The sequence below is a fragment of the Urocitellus parryii genome, chromosome 3 (genome assembly GCF_045843805.1).
Source record: "Urocitellus parryii isolate mUroPar1 chromosome 3, mUroPar1.hap1, whole genome shotgun sequence".
Lineage (NCBI taxonomy): Eukaryota > Metazoa > Chordata > Mammalia > Rodentia > Sciuridae > Urocitellus > Urocitellus parryii.
Window position 1 is genome coordinate 111,670,165 of NC_135533.1, and position 22,868 is coordinate 111,693,032.

General features: G+C 47.7%; 1 protein-coding gene across 3 annotated transcripts in view; it reads left to right on the forward strand.

Annotated features, from left to right (window-relative positions):
- The window catches only part of Ascc2 (activating signal cointegrator 1 complex subunit 2), a 43,313-nt gene extending 21,389 nt beyond the window's left edge, over positions 1-21,924 (forward strand). For all 3 annotated transcript variants that reach the window (XM_026413366.2, XM_026413365.2, XM_026413367.2), the window contains 13 exons: positions 266-378; positions 5,029-5,103; positions 5,985-6,092; positions 6,319-6,387; positions 6,604-6,678; positions 8,228-8,420; positions 9,948-10,162; positions 11,068-11,187; positions 17,275-17,368; positions 17,442-17,563; positions 18,103-18,205; positions 19,597-19,676; positions 21,396-21,924. In XM_026413366.2, the coding sequence (XP_026269151.1) occupies positions 266-378; positions 5,029-5,103; positions 5,985-6,092; positions 6,319-6,387; positions 6,604-6,678; positions 8,228-8,420; positions 9,948-10,162; positions 11,068-11,187; positions 17,275-17,368; positions 17,442-17,563; positions 18,103-18,205; positions 19,597-19,676; positions 21,396-21,567 (1,539 nt within the window). In that variant the 3' untranslated portion in view covers positions 21,568-21,924. The remainder of the gene's footprint in view (positions 1-265; positions 379-5,028; positions 5,104-5,984; positions 6,093-6,318; positions 6,388-6,603; positions 6,679-8,227; positions 8,421-9,947; positions 10,163-11,067; positions 11,188-17,274; positions 17,369-17,441; positions 17,564-18,102; positions 18,206-19,596; positions 19,677-21,395) is intronic.
- Positions 21,925-22,868: the final 944 nt, after the last annotated feature.

Below are 22,868 nucleotides of genomic sequence, written 5' to 3' on the forward strand. Positions count from 1 at the left end.
CCATCACCAGGTGGAGACCTACTGTGACTGTAGTAGCAAGACCCCTGCTACTACAATGTGGGAGGCTAGCTGGCTCTCCCACATTGGCATTCTTAAGAGATGAATCAGCCAGGCTGTGCTTGGGGCCTCTACTGTTCTCTTTCCCTTTCCCCTTAGCAACTTTCTGCCTGCTGGGAATCCTGACTTTGTCAGCTGTGCCTCGTATCCTCTACAGAGCTGTCTATGAGGTGGAGAAGAATAATGCAGTGTTTTCTTTTGGCAACAGGAATTAAAGGACATTGTTCTCTACCTTTGTGATACCTGCACTACACTCTGGGCCTTTCTGGATATCTTCCCTTTGGCTTGCCAGACCTTCCAGAAACACGACTTCTGTTACAGGTACAGCAGAAATTTTGGCTGTTGAAATAGAGGCTCTGGTCCCAGGTACTCATACAAACATTTACTAGTTTCTTAGAATGTGCCAGTCCCCTTCCAGCTTGGGGATGCCACAGTGAGGAAGACAGATACGGCTTTTTGTTCATGTGGAGTGTATATTTTAGAAGCACTGCCAATTTTATCTAAGAACGGTACAAGGAAGGAGGAAAACATAATCAAGAAGAGGGCAGTTTCAATTCTGCTTTGTTTCAAAGCCCCTCTGATGGGCAGACTCAGGGAGTGACAGTCAAGACCAAGTGGTCTAGCTCAGGGGAGAACACACAAGAAGACCCCAGAGGTGCTCCTGACTGGAATCCCAAAATGACCCTTGAAGAATGAATAGGAAGCCCGGCCGGCACCTTGGCGCATGCCTATAATCCCAGTGTCTCAGAGGCTAAGGAAACGGAGCCTCAGAAAGGTAAAATTATTTGCTCCTACAACACCTGGCATGTGCCCTTCTGAAATACTTGCTTAATGGCTCTTTCCCCATAAGGAGGATCTTGAATTCAAAGCCAGCCTCACAAAAGTGAGGCACTCAGCAACCCAGTGAGACCCGTCTCTAAATAAAATACAAAATAGGGATGGGAATGTGGTTCAGTTATTGAGTGCTCCTGAATTCAATCCCTGGTACCCAGAAAAAAAGAATGAACAGGGAACCAGATGCGTACCTCTAATACCTGCTACTCAGTAGGCTGATGTAGGAGGATTGCTTGAGCCCAGGAGTTTGAGGCCAGCCTAGGCAACATAGCAACATAGCATAGATCTTTTTTTTGTTTTTGTTTTTGTTTTTTAAAAAAAGTAAAAAAAAAAAAAATATATATATATATATATACACACACACACACACACACACACACATATGTGTGTGTATGTAAAATATATAAAAATTTATATACATGCGAAGTCATTTTCAAATAATTATACTAATAATAAAAATGAACAACTATTAGCAGCTCTTTGGGGTATATCTATACCTGGCTTCTCACCTTGGTCATCTCACATCCGCCCCTTCCCAACTCAAATTCAAACTCCTCATTCCATCTACACAGTCCCTCACCATCCTCCTAAAGATCAGCACTCCCAAAGCCCTCTCTCTCTTTCTCTCAGGCTAACCCTGGTCATGGCTCTCCTTTTCCTCTATCTGTTCCTCTACCTATCTTTCTTCCTCTCTCTCCTTCCACTCCTCCTTGCCATGTAGTATTCCAGGTCCACCTCCTCCCTGTGTGCTTCCTGGTCATGCTCACACATGGGATTCCTTCTTCCTAAAACCAGATGTGCTATACATAGAATACGCTGCTCTGGTAATTGAAAATGCAACTGCCTCTTTATATATATATATATATATATATATATATATATATATATATATATTTCTTTTTAGTTGTAGATGGACATGATACCTTTATTTTACTTGTTTATTTATATGTGATGCCGGGGATTGAACCCAATGCCTCATGCATGCTAGGCAAGCACTCTATCACTGAGCCACAACCCCAGCCCAACAACTGCCTCTTTTCTATGATGTAATTCTTCCTCCAAATGTCTTAAGCTTCCCAAGGCCTGAACTGAAGCTTAAGTGCCTCGGTCAGTGCTGAATTTGTAGCAGGTATTCTGCAACCACTTATCTATCCTTTGACTGGTTTCTGGCAATCTATCTTATTTCAGTACCATACGTACCATAAGATAACTAAGCCAAAAGAGGCAGGCCCTACTAGGCCTGGCACCAGAAGAGGACAAAGAGGGCAGTTTGGCCCCGGCAGGTTGAGTTGTTGCCAGGATACATTGCTGGTGGGAGCGTAAATTGGAACATCCTCTATGTAGAGTGATTTGGCATGATCTCTGAGAGTTAAAAGATTCACATACCATCTGCCCCTACAATGTTACTTCTAGGAATTATTGCTCAGATATATCTGCAAAGGTGCAAAGTTATTCTGGGCAGTTATTCTTGTAATAGCAAACAATTGAAAAAACCTAAAGATCCATCTGTGGGGTCTGGTATCCAAATGTGTACAGTGAAATTCTACCCATCCATACTGAAGGTGTTTTACGCACTGCCACAGCCCTGCCATTAAATAAAACAATAAAAAGCAAATAACATGTATAGTACTCATCATTTGCCAGTATTCAATTTTTAAAAAGCTGGGAGAGGGTTGGGGGTATAACTCAGTGGTAGAACACTTGTTAGCATGCTCAGACCCTGGGTTCGATCCCCAGCAGTTAAAAAGGCGGTGATATATAATGTGAATATTTGTTTATATATGCATGTATAAATGCATCTTTAGAAAATTCCACAAAAGGACTAGTGGCAGTAGTTGTGTGTAGGGAACAGAATTGGGAAAGGGAGACTTTTCACAGTATATATTATACTTTTTGAGTTTTGAACCATGTGAATATATTATTTATTCACAAAGTTAAAAGGCCAAGAGAGACATAACAGGGATACATTGGGTAGATGTGAGAAGGAAGAAGAGGAAGGTAAAAGAGGGAGGAGCAACAGAGCTGCATGGGTGACTCCAGTCCTTTCCAGAAAGCAGTCAGAGGTCACTGCATTTGCCAGCAGCCGTTCTTGGCCTTCAGCACAGCTGGAACAGGCTGGGCCAGCCACAGGCTATTTGTGGGTCAAAGGCAGAGTTACTTTCGGTCAAAGTGTTTCCTTTCTTCCCCCTCACCAAGATGGGTGGTGGCTCTTCCCTACCTCCACAGCTCCTCACAAAAAAAAATCTACCCTTCTAAAACTTACCTCCATCTCCAAAGACCTTCAGAAGACATCTGTACCCCGTTTGGGGAGATGTTTTAACAAAATGGGAAAATCTGATAAGTGAAAACACACAGGGCACAAAATTCCAAGAACAGTAAAATCCTCTTGGTGATTTTAATTTTCTACTTTGTGTATTTTCCAAATTTCCTATCAGCATGTGTTGCTTTTATCATGAGGAAAAAATACCTTTTTTTTTTTTTCTTTCCCAAGTGGACAGCTACAGACTTACCCCCTTTTTGAGGGTGAAATGCTGATCAGCACTTTATTCTATCTGGGAGGCTGATCAATCCTAGTGTCTCATTTTTCACAAACAGAGGAGACCAAGGAGGGCAGAACACCAGCTGCCATCTCTGGCACGTGTCAGCACTAGATAAATGTTTTGTTGAATGGGTAAGTAAATGACAGAATAGATGAATATATGGATGGGTAGGTAGAGTTGAGCAGATCCCAGAAGCTGCGAGAATAGTAGAAAGAGACACCCAGCAAGAGTGACAACCAGAGGCCACTGAGAATAGGCCAGTGTCTGGCAACATGCAGGTTGCCAGCCCCTTCACACTAAATGCCTGTGCCTGTGCCCCCTTTCTTACTTCACAAGGAAGATACTCATGGTGCCAAGTGGGCAAAGTGGTCTCCCTCCCTGCCCTATATTCTCCTCCGTGTCTTTCTTCACCCCAGCAGGATCCTTTGGATAAAGCCTCCCTTGGCTTCGACTGTCCCACCCCCGCCAGCACTTCACAGCTCCTCGCAATCTTCCTTCTACTGACTAGAATCATCTCTCATGGTTACCAGCTCCTTTTCCTGCTGTCCTGCTTTACTCCCCGACACTCCCCAAGCTCCAGGCCTCTACATGCTTCACTTTGTCTACCTAAAACATCCTTCCTGCCATTGCAACCTTTTTCTCTGTCTGAAAGATTCCTGTTTATTTCCCCTTTCCCTCAAGATAGGGTCTCTCCTGTTACCCAGGCTGTTACCTGTTACCCAGGCTGGTCTTGAACTCCTGGGCTCAAGTGATCCTTCCTCTTCCTCCTTAATTGCTGGGACTACAGGCGTACACCAACTGAGTTTACATATATAATTTTTATTTTATTTTATGAGTTATAGAAATAATTCTAACTGAATTAACTTATAAACCAGTGTAGACATTTAAATCATGAGCACATTTAGTCTGTTTTGAACAAATACAAATATCGGGTTGATATTTTCATATTAAAACAGTTTTTAAAGATTGCAAATCATGGGGCTGGGGTTGTGGCTCAGCGGTAGAGAGCTTGCCTTGCATGTATGAGGCACTGGGTTCCATCCCCAGCACCACATAAATAAATAAAATAAAGGTTGTGTTTTGTACAACTAAAATAAATTTAAAAAAAAAAAAGATTGCAAATCATGGGCTGGGGATATAGCTCAGTTAGTAGAGTGCTTGCCTCACATGCACAAGGCCCTGGGTTCAATCCCCAGCACCACAAAAAAGATAAAAAGTAAAAATAAAGATTGCAAATCATGCACAAACTAAAGGTTTTTCTTTATATCCCATAGCATGATAAGAAAGGTTTATAGAGAGCAAGAAAAAAGGATAATTATGTATGTTTCTCAAAACTCAGAGAGTTCTGGACATCCCTCTGGGTTCTCTGATAGAATGGACAGCTATAGGCCAATTCCCATGAGGTTGTTGGTGGGATCAGCATCGTGAATCAGTCTGGGTTGGACTCAGTCTGGGAAGCACCAGCATGGTCCCAGGAGAAACTGGTTGTGGGAGCAACAAAAGGGCCTTTCCCCTCCCTTGAATTGGCTTTGGTTTTTTTAACAAAGTGTGGTATTTATGAACTAATCCGGTGTTTTGCCCATATGTGCTTCCACAGACTAGCTTCCTTTTATGAAGTGGCAATTCCTGAAATGGAGTCTGCAATTAAGAAGAGGAGGCTTGAAGATTGCAAGTGAGGCGGGGATAAAGCTAAGAACATTATGTGGGAAAGGGAGGCCTGAGCACAGGGCCTGCCTTCCCCAGCTGCATCATGCCCTCCACTAATGCAAGGGGGCAGGATCAAGAACTGTGTAGCTTCAAACTCATGCATCCCTACCTAGCAGCTTCTTGGCCCCTACATTTTTTGTTTTCCATTTCTCAATCTACCACTGAGCTACTTCTTTACCTACTAAGACTATGTTTTTAATTATATATGGCAGCAGAATGCATTACAATTCTTATTACACATATAGAGCACAATTTTTCATATCTCTGGTTGTACACAAAGTATCTTCACACCAATTCCTGTTTTCATATATGTACTTTGGATAATAATGATCATCACATTTCACCATCAGTTATAACCCCATGCCCCCTCCCTTCCCCTCCAACCCCTCTGCCCTATCAAGAGTTCGTCTGTTCCTCCCATACTCCCTCTCCCTATCCCACTATGAATCAGCCTCCTTATATCAAAGAAAACATTCGGCATTTGGTTTTTTGGGGGGTTGGCTAACTTCACTTAGCATTATCTTCTCTAACTCCTATTTTGAAGTAAATGCTGTAAGGAATTGTGTGAGGACCTGAGAAGAAAGATTTCAACAAGTAGAGAGTTAAGTGCACAAAGGTTCTAAAGTTCTGCTGGCCACTAAGTCCATTAACCCAGTGTCCCCAAATACTGGCAGTCAATAGGATGGGCTGCCCCTGTGATTAAGTCCCTGTTCCTGACCCACTGTTTGAACTGAGAAACAGCCTTGGAGCTAGCTCCCTAGGAAGGACCCACAACTGCTGGGAAGGGGCTCCTTTAGTGCCTTTTTCTTTCCTAATCTGTTTCTTTTTTTCTCTTTGCTGTCAAAGGCTTCTAAGTGACCTGTGGCAGAGGCTCTCCCATTCCAAGAAGAAGCTAATGGAAGTTTTTCACATTATCCTGAGCCAGATCTGCCTCCTTCCCATTCTAGAAAGCAGGTAACCCCTGGACTAAGACCCCCTCCCCAAACCCAGAAGGAGCATTCCCATTACTCTATCTTGGCTTCTTTCCCTGCTCTGAGGTTCACTGAGCAGATAGAAAACCCAGAAAAATTTCTCTTTCCTCCAATTGGCCAGAGCCTTGCAGAGGACCAGGGTGGGTATGGAAGGGACCTGTAGATCATCTTGCACTGCATGGGCTCTTTTCCCTGGTGTCTCATTTCAGCTGTGACAATGTTCAGGGCTTCATTGAAGAGTTCCTTCAGATCTTCAGCTCCTTACTGCAGGAGAAAAGGTAAGTGTGGCTAAGCTTGGACCAGTAGTGGCCATGGTTCTCCCACCAATCCCCACAAGGCCTTACAGAGGGGAGCCTTTGCCATATGCTCACCACAGCGCTAAGTTTCTGACACTTGGTGGTTGGGTAATAGACATAAACCGGGAGTAGCCCTGCAGTAGAACAGTGTCCCTGTGGTCCCATCCCTGTCCCTACTATCTGCTCTCTGCCCCCCAGGTTCCTCCGGGACTATGACGCACTCTTCCCTGTGGCTGAAGACATCAGCTTGCTGCAGCAGGCCTCGTCAGTCTTGTATCCTTCTTCCACAGCCCTCTGGGATGGGGTCTGGCCTGATTAGGTCAGACACAACCTCCTGGGAGCCAGAGAGGCAAAAAGAGGGTTAGTCCCAGAACTCATGGATCAGCCAGCTAACTTTAAAGGCTACCAAGGACTCAGCCCTGCTTTTTCTAGAAAAGATGACTGCTCTAATGCTTGATGCAGGGAAGGTACAGCCCCGCTTTTTCTAGGTGTCTCTTGAGTATCTGGGCCTATGTGACCAAGTTGGACTTGTGCTTATCCTCATTGTCCGTATTGTAGGAGGGACAGACTAGTAAACAGGCAGTTAGAGAGTATCATGTAAAAAAATTCATCCAGACATGGTGGCACATGCCTGATATTCCAGTTTGAGACCAGCTTCAGCAACTTGGTGAGGTCTTAGGCAACTTAGCAAGACCCTGTCTCAAAATAAGAAATAAAAAGGGCTGGGGATGTGCCTCCAGTCCAAAAAAAAAAAAAAAAAAGAAAGAAAGAAAAAGAAAAAAAGAAAAGAATTCAGATGGCATCTCACCTAGCAAAGGTCAGGGTGAGGGTGTCTAATGGAAGTGATGCCCAAGCTGAGAACAGAAGGAATAAGAGATGATCAAACCAATAGCTAAGGCAAGAGCAGGTATTCCCAAGGGTTAAAGGGCAAAGAGAACTGGCTTCTTTGAGGAACCCACTGATGTCATGTGTGGATTACATGGTGCAGCTGTGTATTGAAGGGTCTTTACAGGAGGGTATTGAGAATATGGCACATGATATAGGGGCCAGCTGAACTGCACAGCCATGGGATGACCTTTGTTGAGAAGTTTGGTTTCTGTTCTACAATACTGGGGAGCATGGAAGGCTGTAGCTGTAAAGCAGGTAACATGGTCAGGTGTATACTTTAGAAAAGCTCCATCCAGCATAGGAAGAACACACTGGTCTGGGACCACAGGAAGTCCAGGGGCCAGCAAGGAGGCTGCTGCAGCATCCAGGGATGGATGATGGAGTTTGCACTAGAAGTGGAGTGAGGGTACTGGAGGTGACTCTTGGATTTCTGGTTTGACAGTACCTTGGGTGGTAGAAAGGGAGAAAGGACAGGAAGCCTGTTGGCCATTTGGGTATCTGGAATAGCTTATTCGTTTTTGCTTCAGGGACCTCTCTGGGTTCCCAGCCTTTGCAGAATGCCCTGCAAAGTTGAACAGGAGGCTCAATGGCAGTGGCTCCATTGGCTGTCCTCCTGGAGGTCAGTGCAGAAGAATTGCTGTTGGTTCATTTAAACACCTGACACTGATGGTGGCCCCTGATTCGTCTGCCCAGAGCTGCTTTCTTTTGAGTGGCAGGTACTGGGCTGTAAGGCCAGCATGACTGTGGTCTGTCTGACCCAGTGCCGACACAGCCCAGGTACCAGTGACATCCACTGGCTCAGCCCCAAAAGCCCCTGGCAAGAGCTACATGGTTGAATCCTGGGGAGAGACTGAAAAATCTGCCTGCCTCAGAGTTGGGAAAGCTGAGAAGGACATGGGACCCAAGAAAGAGAGCCCTTAACACAGCCTTACAGGGATGAGACCCGGACTGCCTACATCCTCCAGGCAGTGGAGAGCGCTTGGGAAGGGGTGGACAGAAGGAAAGCAATGAACACTAAAGAACCATCAGTGGCCGAAGATCCTAACGGGGATTCTAATGGGGTCACGGTAACAGCAGAGGCAATCAGTCAAACACCATCACATCCAGAGAACTCAGAGGAAGTGGAGGTATATGTCTTGGGGAGGTGCTATACACTGCTTCCTGGCTCCACTTGGTCTGTCTGAGGGTAGGGCATGGGCCAACCTCCTTCTTTACTCCTGCACTCAGGGTAAAGGTTTCTTTTAGAATTGATAGCCTCTAGTTTGCGGTCAGTTCTGTTCTGCCTTTAGGGATTCCAAAGCTGAGACTAAGCTAGAGTGAATATGAAGAGACAGCAAGTCACTTAAGCCAGTGAAGTCTCGATTTCCCCTCTATAAAATGAAGAGATGAAGCTTTATCCATGTGAAATGCTTTCCCAAGCTCTCCCTCATACAGGTAAAAGTAGAGCTCCTTTGCTGCTTGGTCCCACCCATCGTATCCTTGAAAGCTCCTCGAGCAAGTTTGGAGGCTTTAGATCTAGTGTTTCCTCTCCAGGCTTTTCCAAAACTCTCCCCCCTACGTTGTCTGCAACATAGCATGATGTAGGGATGGAGACCATACAGACTCAGGTCAGGTTGCTCGGATTGTAATCTATTCTGCCACTCACCAGATGAGCAGCTTTGGGCCTGTCACTCCTGTTGAGCCTCAGTTCCTCATCTGTAAGGTGGGGATAGATTCAGGGCCCACGTCTGAGCCCAATTAGACATTGGTGCCCATTAATAACTGAGGCTCTGATTCCTGTGAGGCCCCATGCTCCATGATTCTCCCAGAGCCTTGGAGAATCACAGCCCCCTCTACCTTTTCCCATCCTTTTCCCCATTTGTCTTTTTATCTGAGTCATGGAGGATCTATATTATTATTTATTTATTTTGTGGTGCTGGAGATTAGACTCAGGGCCTTACACATGCTAGCCAAGTGCTAACTACTGAGCCACACTATAAAAAGACTTTTTCCACATTGAATAGTATATAAAATGAATCCCCCTTACTGAAAAGAACATAATTAAAAAGGAAAACTCCACAAACCTTGCCTGGTGGTTGCTATTCCTTCCAACATCATCCATCTTGATAAGAGTTGGTAAAGAGCCAGGCACAATGGCACATGCCTATAATCGCAGTGGCTCAGGAGTCATAAGATACTAAGCAACTTAGTGATCCCCTGTCTCTAAATAAGATACAAGACAGGGCTGGGGGTGTGGCTCAGTGGTCGAGTGCCCCTGAGTTCAATCCCCAGTACCCCGCCACCAAAAAAAAAAAAAAGAATTGGTAAAGGATCTTTAGTAGAACACATTTATGGAATCCCTTGTCTACACCAGGTTTATGAGCATTTTCTCTTTGAACCATTTGAAACAACCCCATGAGGTGAGTCGTACGTAGTATGTTGCTTTATAAAGAGGAAACAGGTTCAAAGAAGGAAGTACCTACCCAAATCCACACAGCTAGAAATAGCTCAGCCAGTAAATCTTAAGAGTCCCACTTTCATTGAGGAGGAAATGGAAGCTCAGAGAGACTTGAGTCACTCAGTTAAGATCAAGATCCCACAGTGCTGTTTGGAGTCTGTCGCGCTGTCACCCTTGGGCTTCACCTTCCCTTCCCTCACTCTGGCTCTTACTACAGTGCATGGGTGCAGCGGCTGCCCCGGGCCCTGCCGTGTGTGGCGTGGAGCTGGACTCACTCATCTCTCAAGTAAAGGACCTGCTGCCAGACCTTGGGGAAGGCTTCATCCTGGCCTGCCTAGAACATTACTCCTATGACCCAGAGCAGGTGATCAACAACATCCTGGAGGAGCGGCTGGCCCCTGCCCTCAGCCAGCTGGACCGTAGCCTAGACAGGTAGGAGAGACAGGTGGGAGGAGGCCCCAGGGCCTACCTGCCTCAGGGCTGGGGCCTTTTTTTCTGCCTCCTACTCTTTCTTCCCTGGTGCCCCAGGACTCATCTTGTTCTCTCTTCCCCACAGCAGAGTTTCCCAACAATTTAATTAATGTTAAATTATCCTCTTTGGGAATCCTCTTTGGGGAAACACAAAACCCAAGGCCCCCAGAAAGTTCTCAGTGCACACTTGGATGTCCCTGCTGTGTGTTGTGGGAAGACGGATTACAGACACACTGGTAGATTTCTAAAAGAAGATGGCCAAAGCTCTTCTCATATCCATCACCCCTACCCTTTCGGACTTTGGCCCACTGTTAAGAGCATCACTGAGTGGTTCTTCCATGAACAAATAATGTTTACTGAATGAAAGAGTGAAATTAGCTCTGTGCCTTTGGTCAAGTTTCTCAGATTCCTTGGCCCCCATTTTACAGAGGAGGGTGCTGAGGCACAAAGAGCTAGGGTATAACTCGGTGGCAAAGCATGTGCTTAGCACGCATAGAACCCTGGGTTCAATCTCCAGTACCAAAAAAAAAAAAAAAGAGGTTGACCAATCTATGACCAATCTATGACTCCCTATCTCTTAGGGCCATTGTGAGCATTCAGTGAGGGTGGAGCTTTTTTTAAGAGATAAAATGAAAATCATTGTGTGTGGTCCCTTAGGACTGAGGGGGGAGCTTCATTTGCAGGGTGGCTGTGTTCTCAGGCAGGCCCAGATGGGGCAGGGCCTTGTCTCCCTGTTAAAGGTTTTCAGCTTGTTTCCTAGGTGTGGCTATTGAAGGGAGTGAAAAATCTGATGGATAGAATGGCAGTGGGGAATAGGACCCAGGTACACAGGGTCCCCTAAATGGATTTCTGTCCTATACCCCCAGACAGGTGAATCCAGACCCCACTCCCCTGCTGACATCTCGTCACAACATCTTCCAGAACGATGAGTTTGATGTGTTCAGCAGGGACTCAGTGGACCTGAGCCGAGTGCACAAGGGCAGGAGGTGAGTGCCTTGGGTCCTAGGGAAGCTGGAGAAACAAAAGAGCCCATCTTTACAGAACTGGCCTCTGGGGTGTGGGCTCAGGGGTCCCTTTAAAGCCTGGCCCTGGGCACTCCCAGCAGACAGGAACGGGTTCTCTAATGACTGTGCTTCAGGTTCTGGCTGTGCAGAAAGATTGTTGGTGAATCCTTGTTAATAGCAAAAGGACAGATGGGCCAAATCTGTCCCTCTCTTCCCTTTTTATTGTATCTTTTGATGTATTGACCATTGACATTCTGGGTGGTAGAATTGGACAGTGCTTCCCAGAAGCTACTCTTTGACCTGATGTTCCCCAGGCTGTGACAAAATGAGAAAATCAAGGATTTGCACTGAATGAGTTTTTCCGAGGTGAACATATTCCATTTTAAGGCCTTTTCTATTTATTTTTAGTATATGCCTATCCTACTTTTTCAGCACTGAAAAGTCCATTCATGCCTATTGATTCATTTAACAAATATTTGCTGGGTACTTACAGCATTCTAGGCCCTGGATTAATTAGTTTCTGGAACTGTAGTGGGGAGCGAAACAGATATGGCCCATGCCCACATGGAGTTTGCATTAATCAGCTTGTCAAACAAGAAATGTCACATTGCAGATAGAACAAGGGCTATCAGGTAGATGTGCACAAACTTCTGTGCTTTTAGTGGGGGCTTCAACCTGGACAGGAAGAGTTGAGAAAATGACATGGGACAGAAAGCTAAAAGACCTGAGGGTTGAGTTCTGCGAAGGACGGAAAGAGAAGCTCTCCAAGCAGACTAAACAACAGGGACAGTGGCCCCAGGGCTATTGTGAGCATGGTGAGGCTCCCATCCACTGATGTGTTTTATGCTTTGAAAAGATCACCTGGCTTTGGAATAGTGACCCACTGGAGGAAACCGAATCAGTGGTGATGGTGGGGAGTACACAGCCAAGTTGAGAATGGCAAAGTGAGACATTGCAGCACTATGCTATTCCCTGAGAGTGCTGAAGTGGTGTTGGTCCATGGAACTCAGAAATCTGGAAACCTCTGGACAAATGCTGCCTGCCTTTTCCCCTGTCATAATAATGGGATGGAGATGGTTCAGAGAGGAAGGAGATTGGCTGTGTTCTTGAGGCTATTGATTTGGTTAGAATCCTGTGCTGTGCCCTCTTCCTTGGGTTGTCCAATGCTGGAAGCTTGGCTGGCCAAAGGTTTAGGGAGCAGGCTCAGGGCATCTTTAAGCCATCTGGCCGGCTGGACAGGAAGCACTTGCAAACTGCTTAGTCACACACGTTGCAACATCCCCAGATTCCCACCAGAGATGTCTCACTGGCCACTGTGCCAAGCCAGCATGACCCTCAGCAGCTCCTGCTATGGGAGAGAAGCAGACAGGTGTCCCCCAAACTGATGGAAGGCTAGCCCCTAGTGCAACCCAGGGAACCTGATTGGTAGGACCCCCACAGAACTTAGGCATCTCTGGACCTGGCCTTTTCCCTTGTCTTTGATCTGTGGGTTTTCCCAGAATCAACCTACCTCACCACACCTAGGTTGTAGATCACCCACAAGCATTTGCCAAGGGGTTGGTTCCAGCTGTCAGGGTTACCAGAAGGGCTGGTGCTGAGGCACTCAAGGCTGTCAGGCAGAGACTGGCTGGCCTGTGTTCACTGAACCCACTGTGCTAGGTAATCCAGGGGCTGTGGATTGCAAAGAGGCAAAGCCTCCATTCATGTAGTCATTATTTATTTATTCATTCAGCAAATATTTATTAAGCGATTTACTAGCACCAGATCCTGTGCTAAACACAAGAGAAACAAGGTGAGCCAGCCTCCTGGGCCTTGCCCTTAAAAGGCAGAAACCGTGGGAAAGACAGACCATTAAACAAGCAGGTGCGAGTGGGAAGGGCCTGGGATGGGGTACACTGGAAGTTCAGCAGGGACACCTGTGTTAATCAGGGCAGGGCAGCTGGCTCATGGCCCCACCCTCCAGAGACCTTGAAAAATTAAGTAGCACAAGGCTGATCACACTCACGTGTGTTGTTGGATCCCGTAGGGTGCACTCAAAGGCTTAGGTAGTAAGGAGACCCATTCCCTTGCATGACAAGGAGCTGCGAAACAGGACCATGTGGGCGTGGTTCACCTGTGTTGTGGGAGCATGGTCCAGGACACATCAGTTCTGTGTTTTGAGGCTTCCTTTTGGTGGTTACATTGGTCTCTTGAGGCTTCAGTGGGGCTGCAGCTATTTCACTGAGGCTTCCTGAAATGTTAATGCTAGGAGGAACTCCAGAGCAGTGTGTTTCTATCTCTCTTAGAAAATAGAAAACCTTGGGGCTCGGGATGTGGCTCAAGTGGTAGCGCGCTAGCCTGGCATGAGTGAGGCACTGGATTCGATCCTCAGCACCACATTAAAAAATAAATGAAATAAAGATATTGTGTCCACCTAGAACTAAAAAATAAATATTAAAAAAAAAAGAAAATAGAAAACCTTGCCTAGAAATTTCTCTCTCTCTTGGGGCTGGGGATGTGGCTCAAGCGGTAGCGTTCTCGCGCCTGGCATGCGTGTGGCCCGGGTTCGATCCTCAGCACCACATACCAACAAAGATGTTGTGTCCACCGAGAACTAAAAAATAAATATTAAAAAAAAAAAAAAGAAAGAAATTTCTCTCTCATCAGGAGAACTGAATCATAGGGCTCTAACATGGTGTGCCATGGTGGAAAGGCCTAAACAAAATGAGGGTCTATGGGGGTGTGACTGAGGTGGAGGGTGGCTGCTGGGTAGACACAAAGCAACTGTGTTGCAGGTGTATCAAAGCCAATAAAGGAAGGAAGCCAACTAACTAATTCCCTTGGAGTGTTCCATGGTGCCCTAGAAGATAACAAGTCTTTTCCCTCATTTTTGGTTCTGTGGTCAAAAATGTATGTTCTCTCTACCTCTGGGAGAATCATAGAGCAGGTTAACATTTAAAGGCCCTGATACACCCTGTAGTAAAGAAGCAGGGTTCACTTGGTTCACTTCTGTACATCATCTTATTTCAACTCTGAGAAGTGGATGCTGGAGATGGAACTGAGGTTTAGTGAGGTAGGAGACTTGAGCTTGGTCAAGAAGTAGCAGAGCAGACCTTAGTCAGGAGACCTGTGTCAGCCCTGTGCTATTAGAATTTGGTGGTGGTGGTGGGGGTGTACCTGGGATTGAACTCAGGGGCACTCAACCACTGAGCCACGTCCCCAGCCCTATTTTATATTTTGTACAGAGACAGAGTCTCACTGAATTGCTTAGTGCCTTGCTTTTGCTAAAGCTGGCTTTCAAAATCCTCCTGCCTCAGCCTCCTGAGCCGCTGGGGTTATAAGCGTGCCCTAAACCCTGTGCTGTTAGAAGCTGTGTGACCTTGGAAAGGTTGTTCTGCCTCTCTGGATCCCCTAACACCTCAACTGAAAAATGAGGGTTTTTTTGTCTCTGTAGGTCCCTAAGGAACAATTTGAGATGGGCCTTGAAGAACAAGGGTGAGGAGATGAGGGACAAGGTCTTAACTGGGTTTCAGGGGAGCCAGGGTTCCTGCACTCACTGTGATCTTGCAGCAGGCCAACTGGGTAACTTGCTCCGGAGCCACTGCTGCCTGTATTTCTAGACTAATCTTTTCTCAGATTTTTATTTTTCTTTATTTTATTTTTCTTTTCCTTTCTAGCTCCAAATGAGTTCATGGGGCCAAAGCCCCACTTCCTCAGACAGGCTACTCAGGTACCACTGCCCTTACCTGTGTTCTTTTCCAGGGCCCAGCAGGTTGTCAGGCTTCTTTCTGGTCCTGTCAGGCAGCCATGTCACCAGAGGCCACCCAGTACAAAAGAATGGCCCCACTGCCCAGAACCAGGGGTGGACCAACCAGAGTGTGGCAGAAATGACAGTGACCTTTGCCTTCATTTTGGTTCCTGGCCCAGCAGAAATCCTGGCAACTGGCAGTCCCTCAGGAAGCGTGTGCTGAATTCATGGATGTGTTCTTTTTTTTTTTAGAGAATTTTTTTAATATTTATTTTTTAGTTTTTGGTGGACAAAACATCTTTATTTTATTTTTATGTGGTGCTGAGGATCGAACCCAGCACCCCGCGCATGCCAGACGAGCGCGCTATCGCTTGAGCCACATCCCCAGCCCCATGGATATGTTCTTGCCAGTGGCACTAGCTGCCTGGACAAGCTGGGGCCCCTTTCACTTCCTCTCTGTTTTCCAACTTGGTGAAGAGAGCCAGATAGAAGGCTAGAGCCATGGACACAGACCCTCTTCCTTGGTGACTGTGAAAGATTTCTATGAATCAAGATCTCTCCCTGATCCAAATCAAGTGCACTATCTTTTCCACCATACCCTGGGGCTCCTGGTCCAATCTACCCTTCCTACCACAGAGCCTCATTACCTCTTCCCCCAGACCCATTAAGCCTCCAAGCCAGAGTTCATTTCTCCTGTTTCCATTCCATTCTGTGTCATTCAGCACGTTTTGTGTTGGTTATTCTTTGCCTGTCACCCCCACTGTAGTGTGAGGGCAGCAGCTCCATCTTACGCATTTCTGAATCTCTTCCCCATTCAGCCTCAGTACCTTGCCTGACATGTAGTAAGGCCTTAGTAAAGACTTGCAGAGAAGCAAAGTTTAGCCTGCCACACTGGGACCACAACACTGACCTGCCCCAGGCCCTTGTCCTAGGCAGATAGCCCCACAGACTCAGGTGCCAGCTCCTCCCATCCCCAAAAGCCAGTTAAGATTTTTGTGGAAGCAGCATACAACTTTGTGTCTCCCCCTTTTTTCTCCCATTACCCTTGATACATTCCAGAGTCCCGATTTCATAGTTAAGCTGGATTTTCTTGCCTGACATCTCATATTGATTTTCTCCTGCAGGGCTAGAAACTACATTCCACAGGCCTGGGTATGTGTCTGACAAGCCAAGTTTTTCTACAGGTTTGCAAAACCATGGTCAAGAGACTTGAGTCCCCTCTAAGGGCTGCACTACAGCTCACTGTGACCCCAAGAACACCCCTTCTTCCTCCACTTCACCTAAGTTTCCTTGCCTGTGATATGATGGAATTTGGACTTCCAGAATTTTTTTTCCAGTGAATTCTTTTTTTTTTTCTTTTGTTATAGTGGGGATTGAATGCAGGGACATTCTACTAATAAGCTGCACCCCAGGCCTTTTTATGTTTTGTTTTGAGGGTCTCCCTAAGTTGCCAAGGCTGGCTTGAACTTGCGATCCTCCTGTATTAGCCTTCCGAGTAGCTGGAATTACAGGTGTATGCCACCAGGCCTGGCTTCTAGTGAATTCTCCTGTAGAAGCTGGACTTGTGGAACAGGAACATAGAAGACTTGCTCTAATGAAGCAGGGGTGAGAGGAGGAGACCAGGATGCCTCTTCTCTCCACACCCCAAACGTTCCTAGGGCTCCTGTACATTCACCAAGAAAGCCCTACGTAGCCTTAATTATTTCTTGCTTATTTTAAAAGTTCAAAGACTCCAAGCCATCCTAGGGGTCACCATTTGCTACCGTGACTCCTGGCCCTCTGCATTCACATACATCAACATATACCCACAGAAACGAAATGGGGTACCTTTGCTTTTGGGATCGTTCTGGGTGTGTTTTTCTATAATTTGCTTTTTTCCTTGGCAATAAATCTTTGCCCATCAGCACAAGTAAATCCACATCATTCTTGAGAAGTACACATGGCCAATCTATAAGACAGTTGAGACAGTTCATTTGGCCATTTCACTCATGATAGATATTAGTCTCTTTCCGTTTCTTAATGTTTCCAGCCAATGCTATAAAGAAAACTCCTGACATGCAGCCAGTGTTACTCTAGGGTAGACACCTTGAAAGGGAATGTCCTGGTTGAACTGTGTATATGTATTAAATTTAACAGTTTGTGAGATGTCCTGCAGAGGGGCTGTGCCCCTTCATGCAGGTACCTGTAGGTACCAGCACCTCCCGGTACAGGACAGCACAAGCCTCATTGTGGGCCAATCTGATGGGTGGAGAAGTGATCCCCAGTCTCTCTGGACCCATTGAACCCAAAGCTTAGAAGCCTGATGTTTTTAATCCTTTCTCCCTGCCATTTCCTTGGCCCAGGAAGGAGGGGAACACACGGAGCCTGCTGAACGACAAGCGGGAGGTGGTGTCCCAGCGGCAGCGCTATGAGCAATACAGCGTGGTGGTGGAAGAGGTGGGTGCCTGAGCCAGGCCTCTACTGGGCACGGGAGGTCCAGCCAGCCCCTGAGCTGTATCTGCCATTGCAGGTGCCACTACAGCCAGGTGACTACCGTGGTGATGACTATGAGGACGAGTACGATGACACCTATGATGGCAACCAGGTGGGAGCCAACGACGTAGACTCAGATGATGAGCTCATCAGCCGCAGGTGAGGCCACAAGGTGGTGGCATTCCAGGGGAAGAAAGGCTCTCTGGCCTTGGAGGATAACGGGGGCTCTGAGCCTTCTGTTTATACAGATGAGGACAACAAGGCCTGGGCGTGTGAGCGAGTCAGGGCAGAGCCGGGCCCACACCCAGGCTTCCGGACTCCTAGTCCAGCGCTTCTTCACCCCAGTGGGGCAGTGTTTATTTGGGCTCAGGAAGTAGTTTTGCATTTTTCTTTTTAAAGTACAGAAAACATTTCCCAGTGGAATCTTGCAGAGTTTCCTCAATACAGATCAAAGAAGAGCTTCCCTGGACAGCCCCAGGCCCCAGCTCAGTCTCCCCCTAATCCCTGGTGTCAAACCTGGTACCTCAAAGAATTTGGGACTGGTGCAAAAGCTAACTCGAAAAGCCCTCTGGGATTTCCCAGCCTCCTGAGCTGATCATCTCCCAGTGGCTTCCTCGCCCCAGCCAGATCCCCTCTCCCAGAGCCCTCCCTCCAGGTCTAATCTAGTCTTTGATCTTGCTTTCTCTCCACACCCTCAGGCCCTTCACCATCCCTCAGGTACTGAGGACTAAAGTGTCTGGAGAAGGGCAGGAGGAAGAGGAGGATGAAGAGGAGGAAGAAGCTGAAGAAGAGGCTCCCAAGGTACCTCCTTGGCAGGTGGCAGGGGTGGGTGGTGGATGAAGAGGAGGGTGCAGTTCTGAAGAATGAATCAGTAGCTCTGTGTCCCTCCCGGCTCCCTGCATCTGGCCCTGAGGCAGCCCCAGCATCACAGGGAGGGGGGGTCCTTTGAGCCCAGGCTGTCTGCTTAGAGAGCTGCTGGTTTAGAGCTTGCCTCTTAGAATTTGCCAGTTGGGGCCCAGGGGACAGATTAGAGGCTGGGCCTTTGATCTGCCCGGGGTCATTAGGCCCACAAGCCTGGGGGCTAGGAAAAGAGATGCTGTCAGCCACTGTGCCTGGGGTGGCAATTCTTAAGATTTGAGAAGCGTTAGAGCCCAGGGACCCTTGGAGATCATCTGGACCAGTGGGTTTCAAAGCCCTGTTTTCTAGTAGCTAAACTTCTTCAATCGAATCTTAGCTAGAACTTCAGCATATAAAACAGATAAAAGCAGCTCTGCTCAGGTTGAATGGGGCATCAGCCAGGGACCCTGGAGCCCTTATTACCCTCCCAGCAAGATGACAAATTCAGATGCTTCTGTGGCCAGGTTACCAGTGTCACTGAGTAGGGGGGCCTGGCAAGAATAGCAGCCCAGGGGTCAGCCCAGATGAAAAATCTCCCAGTTTTTATACTACTAATTCTACTTTTTTGGGTTTGGATTTAAAAAGAAAACAAAACTCTGGCCACCAAAGACTGCCTGTGGTCCTATGGTCCTTAGGTCACATTTTTCCCTGCACTGGTCCCAGGCTTCTTGTTCTCCTAGAAGTTCTAGAGAATTCAGGAGTGTATGGCACACCCCTGTAATCCCGGCAACTTGGAAGGCTGAGGCAGGAGAATTGCAAGTTCAAGACAGCCTTAGCAACTTAGTGAGACTCTGTCTCAAACTAAAAAATTAAAGGGGCTGGGAATGTGAGTCAATGGTAAAGCACCCCTGTGTCAAATCCCCAGTACCAAAACCAAAAGAAGTCCTAGGGAGCAGGCTCTTGCATAGCACCCTGCTGCTGGCACTCAAGTGAGGCCAGACCTCCAGCTCCCAGGACAAGCTGGTCACCCACCAGGAGCTGTCTTGGCTTCCATGCCCCTCCATGGCCTTGCCTCCTTGCTCCCATTTGTCACTGACATTCTCTTAGCTATGGTTAGTCCACCCCACCAGCCTGTCCAGAGAGCTTCAGTTCCTTCAGCTGTCCCCTCCCTGGGGAGGAAGGAGGACAGTAGGGTCCCAGTGAGGCGCCAGACAGCAGCAAGTCCAGCTCCATTCCAGGGCATCCCTGTGCCTGGCACACACTCATCAACAAGATTTATTCAAGCACCTCCCAGCACAGTTTAGGGAAATGGGACAGTTCATGATTCCAGATTTTGTTTCTTCTCCTCTCCGCAGCCTGACCATTTTGTGCAGGACCCTGCAGTGCTGAGGGAGAAGGCAGAAGCCAGGCGCATGGCCTTCCTTGCCAGGAAAGGGTAAGCATTCAAGAATCTAATTCTGGGCTGGGGATGTGGCTCAAGCGGTAGCGCGCTCGCCTGGCATGCGTGCGGCCCGGGTTCGATCCTCAGCACCACATACCAACAAAGATGTTGTGTCCGCCGAGAACTGAAAAATAAATATTAAAAATTCTCTCTCTCTCTCTCTCTCCCCTCTCTCACTCTCTCTTTAAAAAAAAAAAAAAAAAAAGAATCTAATTCTGATGAGAGGGAACCCATCTGAGGAAGGCCCAGCTGACCACCCAGGAAACCCACACATCAACCCAAAGTACTGCTTGTGTGTTAATTTAATTCTCATAAGAACCCTAGGAAGTAGCTACTGTTATTAAGGCCAGAGATGTTAAATAACCTGCCAAAGATCACACAGCTAGTAGGAGTTAGATCAAAGATCAATATGGATGGGGCTGGAGTTGTGGCTCAGTGGTAGAGCGTGTGCCTTTCACATGTGAGGCACTAGGTTTGATCCTCAGCACCATATAAAAATAATGAAAGCATGTGTCCATCTACAACTAAAAAAATATTTTTAAAAAAATGAAGCAATGGTGTGCATCTATAGTCCCACCTACTTAGGAGGAGGCTGAAGCAGGAGGATCACTTGAATCCAGGAGTCAGGGTTGGCAACCTTGTCAACAGTGAGACCCTGTCTCTTAAAAAAGAAAGAAAAAGAAAAAAGAGCTCAAATGGGTCACTTTGGGGTTCAAACTCATGACCATTACTTGACAGATATTGTTGCAAGGTGTATCACCAGCATGGGAACCCAGTGTGTCCAGGGCTAGCTAGTGCTGGGCAGAGTATAAAGTGCAAGTATGCCTAGACAGACAGGCACACATTCTTTATGGCTGAGACACATGACAGGGACATAGGAGCACTTGAACTGGACCCTTAAGAGTGGAAAGGGTACAGAGGAGTTTGTTGTGAAGGTAAAAGCGCAAGGCACAGGTATGGTCAGGAAGAGGGTGTTCAGCAGGCAGCCCAAGTTCCCCTGTCTAGCCCCCTCTTTTTCTCAGTAAGGAAACTATCCAGAAGGGACAAGCATCTGCCTCCAAAGCAGGGATAGAGTTCCAGTCCCCTCATCCTGGAGCTCATACAGCACTGCCATCTGGATACAGGAGGCCTCACAGGAGGGAAGACTTTGATCTTGTTCTGAAGGCAGTGGGAGCCACAGAAGGTTCTTGAGCAGGAAACAAAGCCACTCTGATTTCACACCCATCCCAACCCCCAGAGCATGAAGCTCTGGGCAAATCCCAGCAGTTGAGTCAGGCCACAAAGATCCCAGGTCATGTCTGTGAGCACATTTGGTTTTTGGATGCCACCAAGCAAGGCCCTGGGGTGTAGAACAGGAGGGTTGTCTCATCTGTAGCAGATGGCCCTAGATGCAAACGGGAGGGGACACACTCTAAGCCCTCCTCCTCTCCTGTGGGCTTCAGTCAGTCTACTGGCTGCTCCTTCCCCCAGCTTAGCTGTGTGGACCCATCTGGAAACAAGGCTTGGAGAAGAGGAAACCCCAGGTGTGGTGCTGGCCACAGGCCCCAGAGCTTTGCCTCTTGGGGCTCCATTTTCCCTCCCATCCGAAATTGGGCCATGGGTGGCCTGGCCTAGAGGTGTGTCCTTTCCTGGTGACTTCTGAGGTAGGCTGTGGGTTCTTCCAGAAGACTTCTGACCAATGAGTTCTCCTGGGGATGGGTTGTGTCCCCTCAGGTATCGGCATGACAGTTCCACAGCAGTGGCTGGCGGCCCCCGGGGTCATGGGCAGAGCCGCGAGACAACCCAGGAGCGTAGGAAGAAGGAAGCCAACAAGGCGACGAGAGCCAACCACAACCGGAGGACCATGGCTGACCGCAAGAGAAGCAAGGGCATGATCCCATCTTGAGGCCACCACGCCAGAGCCAGCAGGGCCTCCTCACCCAGTTGTCTCCTTGCCGGGGCACCAAGTTCAACTCCACCCCTCAACAGCCTCAGCTTTGCAGCCCCTGAGAAGGCCACCTCGTTGTCATCTACCAGCCAGCCGTGAGCGCCTTCCAAAGGAACACACAGTGCCTTACCCCTCAGTGGAAGAACCTGTGGGGCCAGCGAGCAGTCTCCTTCCCCAGCTGCACTGGTGGGAAAGGGATAGGGACGGAGCCCCAGGCAAGCTCCCCAGACCTTGTGTGGCAAGTTTCCACTTCCCTGAAGTCTGTATCTTCAGAAACAACAAAAGGCCTGCCAATAAAGTTTCTGACCCTTCCAAGCAGTGATCCATGACGTGCCTATGAGCAACTCCCCGTGTCTCATTCTTCAGTGACAGCCCCCAACTGAAGGGCAAGAGGGCAGATGCCCCGTGCTCCCTCCATAGACCTTTTGTGCTTGCTCTCAGTTTAACTCCTCCCAGCGTTGCTTGTCTTGCTGTGTATCCCTTCCAAGCCCCCAGTCCCTGCCTGTTTGAAGGAAGAGCTGGAGCGCATGGAGTTCTGGGGTCCTTTCTGCTATCTCATTCAGTCCAATGACCTCTGCCCTAGGAGGTAGGTACAGATGAGGAAAGTGAGAAATGGTAGGACACAGATGTCCAGTCCGATCCCTGGCCTTTATGCATCCTAGACCCCCATAGATGATGTCATATCCATCTCACAGCTGGTCCAAGGACACTTGGACCAGAACTCAGTGCCTCATGTTTGACCCCTAAAACTGAGAGGTTGGAATCAATTGAGGATGTCATTGCCAGGCCCTGAGTGGATCTTGGGCCTGGTTCCTTAAAGCCCCTTCTCAGGTATGACCAGCCAGTTCCTAGTGTGGCAATAGCTGCGAGGCCTCTGAGAATGTCACTGATGAATGGCAAATCAACAGGGGCTGTTTGCTAGTGAGGTGTTTGATCCTAGCCCAGTCTGGCCTGGAGCCCATCGGCTGAACCCAAGGCCCAGCTGGACCTTGATGAATCACCCTGGAAGCCAGTACAATTTATTTGCACGTGGTTAGGACGAGTGTGTGAGGCAGAGGCAGACAGGCCCTTGATGGATTGGTTTTGTTAGGTCAGCCCGCACAAGTGAAAATCAATAGCAATTCCTCCACGTCTCGCAATTCTCTTGGCGTGTTTGAGATGCAGAGCAGATATGGGGGGTGGTGTCCTCCCTGCGAGCTACTGAATTAACTGAGATCAGGCTCAGAGTTAGCCATCCTGACAGGCTACGGGAAGGCTGT